The sequence below is a fragment of the Harpia harpyja genome, chromosome 8 (assembly GCF_026419915.1).
Source record: "Harpia harpyja isolate bHarHar1 chromosome 8, bHarHar1 primary haplotype, whole genome shotgun sequence".
Lineage (NCBI taxonomy): Eukaryota > Metazoa > Chordata > Aves > Accipitriformes > Accipitridae > Harpia > Harpia harpyja.
The window spans coordinates 48,623,433-48,640,974 of record NC_068947.1 but is presented as its reverse complement, the minus strand read 5'-3'; the positions used below and the strand labels follow the sequence as shown (position 1 = coordinate 48,640,974).

The following is a 17,542-nucleotide window of genomic DNA, read 5'->3' as shown; positions in this document are numbered from 1 at the left end:
GCTGGCCATGGTGGTGCTTCCCAAATGTTAAGAGCTGGCTCCTGTGAGGTTTTGCAACCTGCTTCAGGAAAACGAAGCCAAGGTATGCCTTCGCGGTTCTCAGTCAACTCTGTGCCTTTTCCCTCTTTTAGGAAACACAGATGCGACTCTTTACTGTAAAAGGTGCATTTTCCTTTCTGACGTGCTGTGACAAGCAGTGAGAAACTTAAAAGGAGGGATGTGGGACGTTTATGTTGGCATCTGAGCTAGATGAATGGGAAAGTCTGCAGCTCCGAGCTGTTGTTGCAGGCTCTTTGCAAACTCAAGCTGATCTTCCCACCTTAAATATGCTTGCGTGAACATTTGATAAGCTTTCATTCCCAAGTCACTTCAGCTAAAGTAACTGGCCATGGTTATTTAAAATGTTCCCACCCCTAGACATTCATTACTGTTGGAGGATGCCTCCACTGTAGCAGTGAGCAGAACAGGACAGCACGTCTGCAATGCAGCTTTCCCCTTTCACAGCAAAGCAAGTTAGCCTGTCCTTTCACCTTCCTCAGCAGGTTATGCTAATTAACGCCTGGCTGTGAGATGGAGGCACAGCTTCCTTTCTGCTTTTGCTGGTTTTGGGGCAATAACCTTGTGCTGAGCGACAAGGCGAGCAGCAGAGGATGACAATGTCTTAAGTTACTGCAGGAGGATTCCCCAGAGCTGATCTATTACAGGGCTAGGGGTGAAGGAGGAGGGACTGTGTTTGCCAGTCTCAGCTTTGTAAAAGGCAAAGAATGGGGAGATACCTTTCTGTACCCAGCTAAACTTTCCTCCTTGCCTGTACCTGCAATTTGGAAAATGGTGCTTCGAGCATCTCTGGAGGACCTTAGGAGGGAAAGAAATGACTGGCACCCTGTTGCAAGGACACGTCACCCAGTTTGTACCTCCAGTATGCTGCCTCACTGTGGCCTTCAGCCATCTTCTGTAGACAGATTGCATGCTACTGATTTGCCCACCTGAGTCCTGGGGGGATGAGTCATTGATGGCTCCAATGCTGGGCACAGCCAGGAATGGGCAAAGTTTGACACCAAATGGTCCCACAGAATGGGCTGAATTAGGTTTACCCACCCCTTCCCTCTTTCAATTCAGGGGAGCAATGAGTGAGCACTTGAGGGAGTTCCTGATCCCCTCTGGGCCCCCTCTGGTCTTGCTTATCTGCCAAAGCAAAAAATCGCCCAACCTCAGTCGTGCAGCTGCTCCTCCAGTCCTCTGCAAATGCTGTGAATTCAAGGACTGCCAGCTCAGATCGCAGCAGTCTCTGTTTCCAGCCAGTGCCGCATGCATTGGAGGGAAGCGTTAAACTTTCCATAATGTACCTAATTGTGCAACACTATACCATGGAGAGGGGATTACTGCATGCCCCAGAGCACAGCGATTGATTAGTTTTATCCTAGCTAATGTCATTGTAGATGCTATTTTTGTTCCTATCAATGTCCCTTCCTATTTTTATAATCTTGCTATAATACAATGCAGTTGTTTTTTTATCTCTAACTTGCATGTATGCTGCATCTGAGGCAGCAGAGATGCAAGGCAACCATCCCAGCTAGCAGGAGCTGTGAAGAAGGTGGCTCTCCTGGCAGCTTCAGCCAGGCTGGATAGAGACACAGAAGAGAAACCAGTACTGGGAGCACAGCAGGAGTCCAGAATTGGAAAGGACCGTTTGGGTCATTGGGCTCTGGCCCTGCTATCCCCACGGCATCTGTAAACCAGACTTGGGTTCTTGTTCCCACTTTGTACATGTTAGCAAGCTGCTCTAACACTATGCTCTTCCCACAGTTCAAAAACCTCTTTTGCATTTCAAAACTGTGACTAATTAAACACAAGCATTAAGATCTGTTGGAAGACCATCGTTCAGGCTACACAGAGAGCTTAATATAATGGATCCCTGCTACATGGAGAGCACAGCCCCTCTTGATTTCCCCAGCAGGTTTGAATGCTCAGCAGTTCAGCAAATCAAACCCTCGAGGTCTAAACCTGAGCAATTGATAGGGACTAATCGGGAGCCTCTGAGGATACCTGGAGCTGACTGACTTGCTCAGCAGGACCCAGGGAGTCTGTGCCACTAACGGGGAAGGAATCAAATTCCTCAGTGTGTTGTGAGAGCCACTTTTCTACCCCTGCAAGAGCTAGTCCAGCTCCTCTGACAAGGACGTGGGAGGGAACTGACACCATTCTTGAAGTATGTCTAGCTGAAAGCTTTCCTGCCTTTTTTTGGTCTTAAAGTCCAGTTTTCATCCCCCCTGCGGCTGCAGGTTGGGGAGGTCAGGGGCAGGGAGATGTGCTCCATGTCATCTCAATCAGACAGTTGTTTGAAATCCTCCTCGCAGCTGGCCTGCAGAGAAAGACCTATTTCTAAAAGGGACGATGGCAGGGGTGGTAATGACCGCTATTCACCAGGCCAACAGCTGAGGCCAGAGCAGAGTGGGTCAGCGGGAAGTTTCACTGTTAGCTTTCTGTCTAGTTCAGATGAGGTTATAGATGGTAAGGGAGAAGGGGCGGTGTGATCAGCACAGATTTACAGGTAGCCAATGCCCCTGATCAGCTGGTCTAGTTCTTGGCAAGAAATGCTGCAGGGCTCAAGTTCAAGACCCTGACATTGTGTTTTCTCCCTGGATTAGTGTCTGCTAGCCTGCATATCCTACAGGGTGGGCGGCAATCCTGAGATTGCTCTTAGTGTGGTAAAATGGATCTATTTACTTGGGAGGCTCCGTGCTGGGGGGATGACTAGATACCACCAGTTGTGTCTAATGATTTCTCCAGGGATAAAGGTGCTTAGAGGTTAACTTGGCTTTTGACCTGCGTTTAACAGAGAGAGTAACACTGTATACACCTCAGAGGAAAAGTTAGTGTCAGTGTAGGTTTAACACCTGTGTTACAGAGAACTTGCTCTAAAACCATGCTAGATGTGATAGTTTTCCTGCTGTTTGTTCCAGTCTGTCCTGCAAAGCCAGCAAAGAGAGGAAGGAAAGAGTTGGAAATTATTTTGCCTTATACACTGTCAGGTTGCTATCCCACTGCTAGACCTGTGAGCCAGAAAGAGCTAGCATGAGCCTGATTTGGGATATTGTCCCTGTTCAAATAAAGGGAACGGGCTTACTCCCAATAAATTCTCCATCTGGTGTCCGAGAGATTCAAAGGTTGATGCAGCTGTTTCAGAGAACAAAATGGCTAAACTCTGTCTAGTTGCAACCTCTCTTTTTAGCTCTGAGCTGCGTACTTGCCCATCGTCGTGATAGGGAGAGTGTGGAAAGAGCTGGACCGGGCGAGGGGAAGGGACAGGGTCGGCAAGTGTGACTTCCATGGCCGGGGTGCAGAGAGGGAAGGGCAGGGGCCCAGAGGCACCGCTGGTGAGAGCTCTGGGAATTACAAGAAAGCAGGGGCTGCCGAGTACTGGACCAGACTGCTACGCTGTGCTGCACCGTACAGATGTTGTCTGGGGCTTTAAAGACTAAATCAGACAAACTTCTGTTGGGAGCGGCTTAGGCAGCGTTGATTGTGTCTTGAGGAGGAGCTATGCTAGAAAGTCTCTGTCCCTCTTTTCTGGCAGAAGCATGACGTTTTCTTGGGTGTCCTCAGTATGTCCCGCAGGCTCTCTGGGAAGGCTCCCTGTAGCACCTGTATAACACGTGCCCACAAACTGGGGCACGGAGGCAATCACCCCGCAAACGTCTGCGGACCAGAGTTTGCCTTCTCCTTGCTGTGAGCTGGCAGAAGGGCTACAGTGTGGTGGAGCCCTCCCTTCTCACCATAGCTCCCAGTATAATTGTTCCAAGGAGGTCTCTGCCAAGCATCCTCCCCAGGAAATTTTGTGCTAGGACCCGTTGGCCCCAGGGTACAGTCTGCTATGAGAGTGTGCGTCTGTCCCAAATGCCTGCCCTGCAGAATGACTTTGGAGGCTGGAAGTTTTTCCATGGTAGGATTTCCTTAGTGAACTGGAAATAATTTAGCCTAGCCAGGCATTAACTCAGATCTGTGCTCCGTTGGAATGCTTGGTGATGCTGGTTCCACAAGCAGGTTGGAGTCTACCGCAAGCTGCCTCCAGACACTAGGCTGGGTAATACTGCTTTTGATTAGATAGATTCTGAACTAGCAAGCGTAGCACATCTAGAATGACAGGAGGATACTCAGTCCCTGGTGCGAATGGGCAAGACCAGTATTCAGACAGCTTGTTGAGCAGCCTGTTTGGATGCTGTCATATCGTGCTGGATAACTTCAACGTTATCAGTGCTTGCAACTGCAAGTCAGGCTCCTTTGGGGGCTTTTGAATGATAGCTGCAGTAGCAGGTCCTGTGGCAGAAGCACTCCCTGCATCTGCTGCTGTCTTCTCCAGCTGTGAGTCACTCCTTGCTGGGCTGTAGGTTTTGCTGCTGCTCAGCGTGTTGGGTTGGCAATGTACCTCAGCTCATTGGGGTGGGAAACATTTCTCTTCTTTAGCACAGAAGGCAGTTTTGGTCCCAGACTCAGAGATACGAGGCAGGCCAAAGGCACAGTGACTTGTGTTTTCCTTTCATCTCAGGAAAAAGACTGCTTTGCGGTTTTTCCCTCTGTTGCCTGCAGTTGCCAGATCGAACGTTGCGTTCTTACCCTGTTCTTGAAACTTTTGAGCGACCTCATCTTTGCATCTCTAACGAGGGACCCAAAATGTCACACTGCCAAAGGCGCCTTCCCCAGTGCGTGCTAACAGGATTGCTAATTGCGCTGGGACTGGGGGTGGGGGGAGCCATTCCCTGGGTTTCGGATGCAAGCTGGTACAGCTTGAAGCTTTATTTTCATTTTCCCCCCAGCCACGCGCATTTCTGCATGTTTTCCCCTGAGGTCTGGAGATGCAGAATATACACAGCTGAGGTATTTTTCATCCCTTTCACACCTCCCTCCCTCCTTTCTCCCCTGGCCATTTGCTTCCCTGGCTTGCCAGCACTGCAGAGCCAACCTGTACTCTGGCCTCTGCGTATGCAAAGTCATGCTAGCCCAGCCTCCCACGCCGTTTGCGTATCAGGAGGTTGCTGCTAGCAGGCGCCAAATGCTGCTGCCTTGCCGACAGTTTTGGGGGATATTTGCAAAGTAGAGAGTGTCCTCCAGAAGGTGAGGGAGGGCAGGAGCTGGACTTTCATGGTATGAATGACCCTCCAAAGAAACTTCTATTTTTCTGTGGTTCTGGGAGATCGACACTCCTAAGCTAAATACAGTGGGGGAAGACCCTCTCAGTGCACTAGACTGCAACCCAGCCAAGTGATACCCAGATATCTCGCTGAGCATGGTTGCCTCTAAAAACCAGGTGCCGGGGAGGATCCAACAGTAGAGGAGGACGTGCCGTTAGCACGTCTTCAACAGCGTGACCGCGGTGATTCCTGAAGGCACGGCCTCTGAGGCCCCTGTGGTCTGTGACCATCTGTCATCGTGGTGATACGGACTGGTGATTGTGCATCGGCTGTTCATGTTATAAGCTGGCCTATTGATGTGAAGCGATGGTGGTGGAAGTCCTCATTTCACTTAGGGGGCTGTCAGCCAAAGTAATTTGCTGATCTCGCTGGTGATCTCTGGCAGAGAGGTGTGGCAGTGAGCGGGAGCTGGGAACATTTTCAGTCAACTTAGTACGAGTCAAAGCGCTAAGATGTGCCCGTGTCTTTCAGCTTCGCTGCATCTGGTATATTCTGAAGCCTCTCAGGCTTGCAACCCTTGTAGGGCAGGTAGCAAACACGTGGCAGCATCTGCCTCCTCCTGATACCCAGCGGAGAGGCAAACACTGGTTGCGGGACTGGGATCTACGCGCTTGTGTCGTGCTGTATGAACTATCCACGTGGACCCCTTCATGGATGCAGGGGAGGGAGCTGAGCGTGCTACTTGGAAAAGCAGCGGCGAGCCATCAAAAATGAAATCGCAGTGATTTGTTGCCAGGGTAATTACTTGGTCCTGGAAATACGAAGAAACTCTAAAAGAGCCTTTGTAGCCAAAACATTGCTCTGCTGGCTGGTTCCCTGAGAGGGGGCAAAAAAATGGAGCATCCGTTCTAATTAGTGATGGGAGCTTGCTGCATCAGGATCAAAGGAGAAAGCCGTTTGCTGAATCAAGCTAAGATCAAAGTGTCCTACGTACAGGAAGGGCCCGTTCCTCTTTCTGCTGACGGTGGTGCACCCTGCTCTTCCTCCAGGCATGCTGCTTACAGGGACGCTTAATTACTAAGTAAGGAGGAGACTACACATACAAGAGAGGGTGTAATGGCCATTGTAATCCAATTCTAAGAGATGATTTGGTGGTGATCGATTCTTACTGTCTCTCACAAGTCATTAAACTTCTCCGAGTGCTTAGAAAAGATCCGGATTGTGTACTTTTGCTAAAGGACACCCTTTGCAACATCCTTTGCTTGATTTTTCTGACCTCTTATGTGTAATTTGACTTAGTAGACTGTGCCGTACGTGTGTGCATATATCTATATTTGCATTTATATCTACCCAAGGGAATTCAAGTCCTCATTCCTTAGGCTACATTGAAAAATCCTTATCCTAATAGATATGCTAAATTTGGCATCTCTTCCTCCCTCTCTCCCCTGCCATCCTCCTTTTGCATTAATGCAAAGCCACATTTTTGCAACTCCTAATTTTGAAAGGTTTAAATACGTATCATTTGGTTGAGTTTTCCTGCTAGATGTCTTCCGGGGCATACAGGTTTATAAGTGTATGTGTCTTTGTGTGCATCCACCTGTGTTTTGGGCCATGAGTATTGGTGTGGAAGGATGCGGTCATACTTGCATAGATGGGCAAGTGCACGTCTAAGTGTGTTACATTTTCTACTAGTCTGAGATACAAAGAAAGGTGCTGTAGCTTCTGAAGAGGATTTGATCTTTGCTCTTTCAGCTGTCTCCCTGGGAGAGGAGTCACGTTGTAGTAATGCCCCCCCCAGCGCCGTGTTAACACACCAGCCTACCTCCCTGTTTATGGTGGTGGAAGAGGACTTTGCCTACGTTTGGTCTCCTGACTCTCCTGTCGCCTTGTTCAAGCTTACTTGTCAGAAGCGGTTGTGTGTGTTTTCCTCAGCTGTAGCCCTGCAGGTGCCTCTTAGCTTAACAAAATGAGTCCTTGTCTTTAAGTGCCACCTGCCTTGTACGCATCCCGGGCCAAAGAGCGGCTGACGGGCCCTGGGATGCATGAGGCAAAGGCAAATCTGAGGAGCTGGCTTGCCTGCGGGTTTAAGAACAGAGACAGGACAGCGTGGTGTGTCGGGGGGTGCTCATCTTGCATGCCAGGTTCAAAGCAGCTCCCCTTGGCAAGAGAAATGGATGGGGACGTCAGCTCTTCTGTAGTGCCACCCACCCCTCCAAAAAAAAAAAAAAAAAAAAATCCCACTCCATGGCTTTCAAATTAAAAGGGATGCTGTGGTGCCTTGAAAGGGGGAGGAGATTATGGGGCCTGTGGGGTGCTGCAGGGTGAGACTGGGGTACTGGCAGAGCAAAGGGAATATTATGTGTTTTCTTTCCTTTTTTAAATTGTTCATAAGTAGATTGGGAAATTCTCAAATGTATTGAAAATTATTTCTACAGTGAAGAAATTATGCATGTTCTATTTTAGTGTTTTTATTATTCTGCAGGATGTTTACAATCAACTAATAGTAAATATTAGGAGTAGTAAGAGGGTGGTTAGGTACGAAAATCACATCATCTTGATGATTGAGTGATTGATGTTACCAACCCTGCAATGCAAACTGTAAACTCTAACTTTTCCAGTAAAGTTGTTGTTAGTGAATACTCATACTTAAGTATTACATTTTCTGAATGACAAGAGTTTGAATGTGTGGCTTTTTCTTGGAGGGGAAAGTGGAGGGCACAAGGGATGGGGCTGAAGAACACGTGTTGCTGTTCCAAATCAGATGAGTAGTTGGTTTTCCTCTGAGGGAGAACATCTCATTAAATCTACGCTGAACATGGCAGAAGAGCTTTCTGCACCATGTTGAAGAGAAAGGTTAATCCAATAAATGTCCAAATTTTTGTGACTCCCTGCACACTGTTTAGCACATGGATGATGCTAGACTGGATGAGTAGTCATGGCAAGGTAGCCTTCAAAGTTTGGCCTGCAGAAAAGACAATCCCTTGTCAGGGTCATATTCAGTAAGAGACATCTCCAAAGTTGACATGGATTACTTCTGGGTTTTGGGGTACAGCCACTGCCTGGCCAGCCATAGGCAAATGAGGATTCCAAAACCATTCCCAGTCTGTTGACCACAGATACAACGGGAAGGCAGATGTCTTGTAATAAAGGTGATGCTTATTACTGGCTCTTCAAATTATTTACTTCCACTTGCTACTGACAGCCCTGCATAGGAGATTGATGGATTAAGCTTTCATCAGCTGTTCCTCATCCAGGCACCTAATTCTCTGAGATGTTAGCACCAGAGATGAACTGTTTCCCTAGGAATTTCCAAAATGTTCCATGTTTTTAAGTATGTTCCAAGCTTGTGAGGAAAGTCAGACTTGGGTATTTTTCTGCTAAGTAAGAAACTCATTAATTTCACTCGGAGAGATTAAAATGGCATTTTGTCTGGCTCTGAAGCACTTCTGAGCCTCTCTGAAATACCTGGGGCTTTGGAGGTGGAAGATATGGAGGAGGGAATGGAAGTCCAGAGGAGGTTGCTGAGAATTTGCAAGGTCCTGGGGTATTGCAGCTCCAGAGTAGTCAGTCCAAACCCAGGAACTCATCATAGGCTGTTGAGGTGCTAGAAACTTTGGATCTGTAGCATCTGAAACTCAGCACTCCCAGGCTCTGAGCACCCCATCTCTCCATTAGGTAGGCTGGGAAGGATCCCAGCAGACAAGCATGCAAGAGACCACTCACCTTTTTCTCAGAAATTAGCCAGTTCTATTTCTTCGTAGTTCAAATAGAAACCTGTTCTTATGAATCATCTCACCTTCAGCAAACCAGTGTCTCTTGGCAGAAAATAGAAACTGTGCTGGCAGCCCTTCCTGGAGTCAGCAAGAGAATGGGGTGGTCCACAGACTACACCTGGGTGCTAGGAATATTCTGATATTGCCTTGGAGCTTGAAAATTCCTTACCTTCTTCAGCAGCCTCCCACATGCTTTGAACAAGAAGATAGTGAGCTGTCATATAGAGAGATGTTTTTTGTAGTTTGATTTTGATCAAAAATATTGATGAATCAATATTTTGATTTTGTGGGGAAAATGGTTTAAAGAATTTTAGTGCTACTCAAAACGGTGATGGTGACTCCTTGGTTAGTTTCATCTGACAAGATTTTGGCAGTAGGAATGGAGAGATTTCCCTGTGTGACTTGCAGTCTAAAAACTGCAACCTTGAGGTGCTGTGCTGGGAAGCTGGGGCTTGTCAGGCTTTGAGCCCTGTCCAGCCTGTGTGGTATGCAAAGAAGTGGATGGTGGAAATGCTGGAAAATAAATGAGATTTGTTGAGACCCTCCATTAACAGTAGGCATTTTTCACCAGCTAGATAGAAGTACCTGGACTGGAAAAGTTTTAGATTTTTAATCCTGTAAATTAAAAATAGCACTAAAAGGTTTCTGCTCATGCTGGACTATGAGGCGTAGAAGTGTGGGGAGAACTGTGTTTCTCTCTTCTTACTCCTTGAAGGTGAAGACTTTTAAAATGCAGTTTCCTTTTCTGTTTCAGCAATGTTTGGTATCATTAAGATTGATGAGCTTAAAACATATTTCATTATCTCTTAGACACAGCTTGGCTGCTCTTACGGCTCTTTCCCCGTCACCAAACAAAACCTGTTGTTTTGAGAGGCTCAGAAACTAGAGTAGTCTCACTTAAAAGGGCCACCTATCTGCATTTGCCTGGGAAAAAGGTCTGCATTGAGGGCAGCCTGATCTGTTGAGGGAGGAATATAATTCTTTTTAGCCCAAAGTAATTGGTAAGGTACAGTTGTGTAACAATAGGATGCTGCTGTCATGACCTGCAAGTGTATGGGGCCACCTGCAGTGCTTGAACTGGGTGTCCCTCTCTTGAAATGCTTGAACTGGGTGTCCTTCTCTTTCCAGGTCTGGTGTGTCCTCTGGAGGTGTCAGTCAGTTCAGGGAGTATCCAGGTTGCCCGAGGCCAGACAGCAGTATTGCCCTGCACCTTCACGACTAACGCTGCTCTCACTAACCTTAATGTCATCTGGATGGTCATTCCTCTTTCTAATGCCAACCAGCCTCAACAGGTAGGTCCTTTCTTACTGGAGCATGTATTTCTTTGGGGCTTTCCTTTTCCTCACCCTTTTCATGCTGATCTGGATGTAGACCCTTTACAATGCCGAGTTGCTGGTTGTCCCAGAACTTCAATGTCCCTTCATTGCTGAACATGCCCTCTGGATCTTACATGAATCCGGTTTCTTCAGTGCTTTGTTAACTGATGCACGTTGTGTCCTTGGCTGGATGTGCAACGGGGGCAGGTGTACGTGGTACTGTATTGCTGCCCTGGACCTCTGGTGGTTTGGGTGTTCAAAAGAGCGCAGGAGATGTAATCCAGGTTTTGGTGCACTGGATATGAGATTTGGAGGACCTGGGAGCAGCTGCAGGCTTAAACCTGTGAAATCTACGTAAAATGTGCCATAACGTATGGCCTCTCATAGACTCGTGTCCCCTTTTACTTGCCTTCTTACTTTTTCACTGTCTGTTGCTTATGCAACTCTATTCTTATGAACATTAGCAAATGAGAGTCTATCGTGGTGGGCACAAGAATCACAACCTGAGATCTGCTGGCCTCGTTTTTGCCCACATACTCTGATAGCAGAAGAATGTCCTTGCTTTGAAATGCATTGGTCTTGGGTCACACTGCCCTATCACATTTGGTATTCAGTTGTAAGAACAGAAGACTTGGGTATCTATCTGCTCTGTTACCTTCGTGAACGTTTTTATTGACATAAAACAGGCTACAGAGTGTGTTCCTCTTTTAAAGAAAACACCTCTGCTAGGATGGGTCTGCCTGGGACAACCGCATATTGAGGTCTGGTTATTTAGAGGTCTTTTAGGAACTGGTCCTTTTGGCTTTGGAAGCTCATGTTTTGCTTGCTGTTCTTCCTCCTTGCTCAGCTCCTGAAGAGTGTTGTTTGAGCCTTCCTTTCTTTTCCAGGTTATTCTCTACCAAGGGGGTCAGATCTTTGGTGGTGCACCCCAGTTCTATGGGCGAGTAGGATTTGCTGTGACAATGCCAACCACCAGTGCCTCCATCTTCATCAACAACACTCAGCTATCGGATACTGGCACATACCAGTGTTTGGTCAACAATCTTCCCGACCGAGGCGTCAGGAATATTGGAGTCATTGGACTTACTGTCTTGGGTGTGTTTATTGGTATTGTGGGGGAGAGGGGAGGAACAGGGACAAGGGGATCCTCTGTGCATGATAGTGCATCGCAGCAGAGCAATATGGTAGCGTATGCATTAGAGCCCATGGACATCCTCTGGTGAGGGATGGGCTGCCTTGTGGGCATTGTGGGAGCTTGTAGGGCACGTAGCCTTCATGTGCAGGTAACATGTAACGAAGTTTTAAAATATGGTGGAGAGAAAGCTTTTGTGGCAGCGTTGTGATGCGGAGTTGCAAAGAAGCATAAATAAAGTACAAGGGCAGCCTGGAGAGCTGAAGGGACCATAAGAGTTTGTGCATAGCAACAGAAGAAGAGAATGACTTTAGATCTTTGCTTCCTTTTCATGAAAGCAATTAGTAGTGGATGCTCCCTAGGATGTTAAATACTCCGGTGTGTGTGCCATTAGGGGGATATGAAAGCAAAACCCAACCACAGCAAATTCTGTCTGCAGCTCTGTTAGCTCTCACCACCCTTGCTGCCTCAAAGACAGAAATGTTCACCTTTTTCTCTATGGAGGGATCTAAAAGAACTGGGTCCTGTGAAAGTCAGCAGTAGCCTGTAACCCTGATGGGCTGGTGGGTCAGGAATCTTTGTGAATTGTCACCCCCCAAACCTTAATGGGTTCTTGTCTGCTGCATCCCTCTTGTCCCCTTGTCAGCTTATGCCAGCGTCCTTACTTTCCCCAGCAGCACGTGTCCAGAAAGAGCCTGCAGAAACAGCTCCACTGTTTGGTCATATTTCCTGATCTGCTGTCACCTTCCCCTCTTCTCTCGCAGTTCCTCCTTCTGCCCCGCTTTGCAGAATCCAGGGTTCCCTGGACGTGGGCAGCGATATCACACTGACCTGCAGCTCGGAAGAAGGCATCCCCCGGCCAACATACCTCTGGGAGAAACTGGACAATGTTCCCAAGTTGCCCCCAACTGCCACACAAGGTGCTCGTTCTGTTGATTATCCTCTTATTTCCCAGGTGACAGCCTGTGCTTTCCTTTGTCTGAGCCACCAGAGATGGCATGGCTCACCGAGTGTCTGCCATCACTTGCACGGTCACTTTATTGGAACGAAGATTCCTAGAGCCCATGGTGGACTAGGTACCCTCCAGTGGCCACTTAAATTTTCATGGTTTTTTGGTGCAGAAACATGTTCCTCATTGAGGAACAAGGGTCTGGTTGAGTGGGAGAGAGAGAACATGGATGTTGGCATGTGGCTGGAGATTTCAGCTGCTGACTCACCTGCCTTTTAAACCAAATGAAAGGCTTATAGATTGGAAACTGGGAGAAGGGAGGCAGAATCGTCCCAGGAAAATACTGCCAGCTTCTCACACAGAGGTCACTGTTCTCCAGTAAGTTACTGCCAGAGTTGCCTTTCAGATGTGTGTAAAAGCAAGGCTCTGATCAGACTGGGTATTGCCCAGCCCCAGGTCCCGTGCATAAGATTTCTTAGCCTAGATGTCCTGACCAAGTAGTGATAGCTGTACTTTTGCCCTTTATCTTGCTGTGGTTTAAGAATACACAAGCATTTTAGTTTTACATAATTCAGGAATGAGGAAAATTGGCAGAGCGGGTGGTGGGGAGCCCAGGGATGGGAGAGCAGGGGTTCTGCAGGGCAGGATTGAATTTAGCGGGTAGATCTGGATATAGGTATTTGCACATCTTTTCTTTCCTCCCTTTTTTCACACAATGCTGAGAGTCCCAAGCCTTCATTTACAGAAATTCATCTATTAGAAGAAAAAGAAACATCTAGTGTAAGCTCCTTAAGACCTAATCTTGTCTCTGTGTGTGAGCGTGCGCGCGTGCACAATGCTTCCATCTCAAGGTTATTTCCTAATTTATTTCTCTCTTAAGTCTCACACCAAAATTCTGTATTTGCTGACTTTGCCTTTTCACGGTTTTCCTCAAGGGGGGGAGGGATTTAAATCCTTCTTTTCTCTCTGACTAGACCAAGTCCAGGGCACTGTCACCCTCCGAAATATCAGCACTGTGTCCTCAGGTCTTTACCAATGTGTGGCTTCAAATGCCATTGGAACCAGCACTTGCCTTCTGGACCTGCAAGTCATTGCACGTAAGTATTTTGCCAAGGGAGGCTTGGCCGCCTGCTTCTGTCTTGTGACAGTAAAGTGTGTAACCATGGTCGCTGTGAGCCACCATGTGCCTCGCTATCAGAAGATCGTTGTGCCCTGGAATGGGGACGTTGCCTTTCCCTCCTCCCAAGCCACGGTAGCTTCAAATGCTCATGGTTGGCCACAGCCCAGCCCTGATTTCTTCTCTATTCTCTGTTTAATCGTCCCCACAGCCCACCCTCGGAGTATCGGCCTGATCGCAGGAGCGGTGGCCACAGGCGCCGTTGTGCTCGTCGTTTGCATTGTGTTGGTGGCCGTGGCACTGTTTTACTGGAAAAATAAACACAAAGAAGAAGAAGAGGAGGAGATTCCCAATGAGATAAGGTAAGGGTCAGGGAAAGCTCGTGGCAGGGGACCTCTGATGGCCCAGCAAAAGCAGCGGCTCACAGGAAGGCAATCAGAAATCTCACTCTTGATAATCCTGGGTGTGTTCCCCTGGACCAGGGGAAGATATCCATCCATATGTGTCCAGAAAATGGAGGGAGCAAATGAAGAATGGTAACGACAGATTTTGTTTTCAGTATTGCCTTTATTGAGAACTTTGACTAGACGTCGTTAGCGCCATAGGAGAGTGGCGTGGTGGGGATCCTGACCCACGATACCAGACAGTGATTACTGCAAAGTTCTGGAGATACAACTGTGATTTTCCCTGGTGTTACAGCCCCTGTGTTTCCCTCTGGTAGCTTCCTGCAGCTCCCCTGAGGATCAGCTTCATTGGTTGTACAGTCATACTGACTGCCTGCAAAGTACCAGTGGCTGTGACAACCACTGGTTTTGCCCCCCTAGACACGTGAGCGTGGGTTGTTTGCCTCGGCGGTAGGCAATTAACGTGCATAGAGGTGGGTGCTGCAAAGAGGGATGAGCAAACAGGCTAAGGAGCAATGCTGGTTCACTTTGGTGCCGTCCTTCACCTTGAATTGATGGCGTTGACCCCAGCAGGGTGTGCCGGGGGTGGGGAGCGTTGGGCAAGCGGGGCAGCATCCTCCGTGTGCCCTCACACCCTCTCCTTCCCAGGGAGGATGACCTGCCACCCAAATGCTCCTCCGCCGCCAAGACATTCCACGCCGACGCGTCCTCGTCGGAGAACGACACGCTGACCTCCTCCAACACCTACAACAGCCGCTACTGGAATGACCCCAAAGCCAACCACGCCACAGACTCCTTCACCCGCTTCAGCAACAGCAACGATGCCCACCAGCCCCCCTTCTCCCGCTCGGGGAGCACGAGCACTCGCCCCGTCTACGCCAACGGTGGCCACCCGTCCCCGGCTCCCCCTAAGACGCTGGTGGTGACGGCCAGCACGGCGCCGTCCCCTCAGGAGGTGATCCGGAGCAACGGCTCGGTCAGCAGAAAGCCGCGGCTGCCGCACACCCGCTCCTACGCCGTCAGCCAGGCCACGCTGGAGAGGATTGGGGCTGTCCCCGTCATGGTGCCCGCCCAGAGTCGGGCCGGTTCCCTCGTGTAGGGCCACGCCAGAGGCCAAGAGCCGAGCAACGGGCCTCTTGTACCCGGTGGGGCGAAGAGACCCTACTCCTTCCTGAGAAGCGGCAAGGCGGCAGGGGGGGACACACACTCGCCTCTCCCCCCTGCCCTCCCCTTCTGAGGCCGCTGACGGCCGGTGGGACAGCATCGGCCATGCCGTATCCCCCCCCACTCCCCGCCCCGGCTGTTGGGGCTCCTCGCGCCGGTGGGCGCCGCAGATGTGCCAAGGCTTGGGGGAGCGGGGCCGTCGGGACGCGCTCCCCGGCTGCTGGGCCCCGGCCGGGACGTGCGCCCAGCCTTGACCTTGGGGGGGAACTTTTGCTTTTGTTTCCTGTCGGTTTTGTTGGGGGTCGATTCCGTCCATTTGGGTCTTTCAGGGAGGTTTGGGGAGATATATATATATATTATTTTTTTTTTTTTTTTCCCTTGTTGTTGCTGTTTTATTTCCAAGAGGACGACAGCCTGCGTCGGGGCAGGGAGGGCTGAGCCGGGAGGGGTGCTGAGGCAGGGTATGCCTCAACATGGCGGCCCCAGCCCCCTCCCCACGGCCCTGGCCCCACTGCCAGACGGAGGAGGGCAGTGTGCCAGGGCCAGGCGTGAGGAGGCATGGGCCAGGCTGGAGGGGCGAGATGAAGGCACAGCCACCAGCCCGGCCAAGGGGATGGCTGGGGCGAGGGCATGGACCGAGGAGCGTTTGTCGTTATTTTTTGCAGTTCTTTCCCCCACCCCAACACGCACGCAGACACACACACACACACAGACAGGTCTTCCTCAGACTGGGTGTTTTTCCCCGCACTAGCTCGGGGTGCCAGCAGAGCCCTGTTCGTGGCTGTGGAGGACGCAGCCATCCATTGCCCGAGACACTGTGCAGGGTGAGGGTGTAGGGCTTTTTGGGGTGTTGCTGGGTTTATTCAGGAGGCAGAGGGGAACACGGTGGTGTGGCAGAGCAGCAGGCAGGTCCGGAGGAGTCTGCTGCCCCTGGGCTGCTCTGCTTCAGGGCAAGTGGCTTCAAACCCTACAGCTTTGGTGTTTGCACGGTGGGTTTTCCTTAACAGGCTATCCAGGGCTGGCCAGCATGGCAGGGCACGTGTTGGGCTTGGGGACCTTACATAGAGGCATCAGTTTTCATTCCCACTCTCCCACGCACACAGACTTCCCAGAGACTGAGGTTGGCAGGATTTGTTTCCAAATCCCTTTCCTTAGAAAGAGTGAAAGTAGGGGCTTAATGGAGGGGGTAACCCTGTGGAAGCCCACGTGTTATCTCCCTGCCTCCCCTACTTCCCTCAATGTCCCAGGGCTGGGTACTGGTGGCATCTGCCGGTGGCTCTGCCATCTCCTTGCAGCCAGGGAGGTGGTTGTGGCTGGCACCTATCCTTTTTCTATTGCAACTAAATAGCCTTAATCAAAGCCAAGAGTTGAAACCGCTGAAGGAACCTGGTGCCATTTGGAGGGCTGGACTGAAGGGTTGGGTCTTACCCTCCTAGAGAGCACTGGCTCAAAGGGGCTATGCCTGGATGGGTGTCTTGGCCCTCCTGCATAACACCAACCCTTGCACACGCAAAGGCAGTGGTCACCTCCAAAAAAGCACCAGAGCCCTCCCAGGTCTGCTCTTGGAAAAGCAATGTGGGGAGTCACAGGTGACTTTCCGTAGGTCTCATGTTGGAAAAAGGGTCTGTTTAAGCCAACAGACTCTTCCTCATCCCCACTTTCCTTGTCCCTGCACGGCTTCACTTTCCCTAGCAGTGCACAAACCTTGTGCAGGGCCTTCTGCCTGAGCGGTACCTTTCAAATGCAAGCACAGACTCTGAGGAAGAGGGGGGAGAGGTGAGGGCTGGGTTCCCACATGGACACACTGGCTTTTGGGGAGGTTGGGGGCTCCTAGGCAGCACTAGGTTTGAAGGTTGGCTGAGATTTTGTGCCTTCTTTGCTTAAAACAGAAAAGAAAAGAAAAAGGAGAAAAAAAAAATCCAATCTCCCTTCCTTCCCCCTCTACACAACTCCATGCAGAATGGGTGTAAACCCCCCCAGCAGTGCAGGCAGGCAGTTGCTCTGTGTGTGTACGCACATTTCACCGGAGCAGTCCTCTTTCCTGCCTGTCTGCTCGCTTTGCTGCTGGGTGGTAGGATTGACGGGGGAAGAAGAGTAGCTTTAGAAACACTAATGTGGGAGGAAAAAAAAAAAAAAACCCCGAACCTACAATCAAAGAAAAGCCCAGACACATTCTCTCTGCTTTTGTATAACCCCTGTGTGACATTTAGGGGAACACTGCCCTCAGCAGCCCCCCTCCTCTACTGGGAGAGCTCTTCTGGTTCCTACACTCCATGAGACTGTTTGCTCCTCTTTCTTTGTTCTTTCTAATTGTCTAAAATTCAATAAAACTTTATTCATATAAAAAAAGGACTTCTCACTGCCTGCTGCTGCTTCCCCCCACCCCCTATTTCTGTAACTACGATGAATTTGGCTGTTTATACTCATCCTTGATATGACCGGCAGTAAGCAGCGACCGTGCAACCAGGACCTGCGTGTTTTCAGGCCAGCCAGTTTGGTAGTGAACCCTGATCCTATAGCCTTGTTTTTCTCATTCATAATAGTCTGACGCATTACCC

The 17,542-nt window shown here is 49.6% G+C and overlaps 1 protein-coding gene across 1 annotated transcript in view; it reads left to right on the top strand.

Moving 5' to 3' along the window:
* Positions 1-17,336, top strand: part of IGSF11 (immunoglobulin superfamily member 11) — a 108,883-nt gene extending 91,547 nt beyond the window's left edge. The window contains exons 2-7 of the mRNA XM_052794839.1: positions 10,031-10,194; positions 11,106-11,313; positions 12,115-12,270; positions 13,274-13,396; positions 13,628-13,778; positions 14,469-17,336. Of these exons, the coding sequence (XP_052650799.1) occupies positions 10,031-10,194; positions 11,106-11,313; positions 12,115-12,270; positions 13,274-13,396; positions 13,628-13,778; positions 14,469-14,919 (1,253 nt within the window). The 3' untranslated portion in view covers positions 14,920-17,336. The remainder of the gene's footprint in view (positions 1-10,030; positions 10,195-11,105; positions 11,314-12,114; positions 12,271-13,273; positions 13,397-13,627; positions 13,779-14,468) is intronic.
* Positions 17,337-17,542: the final 206 nt, after the last annotated feature.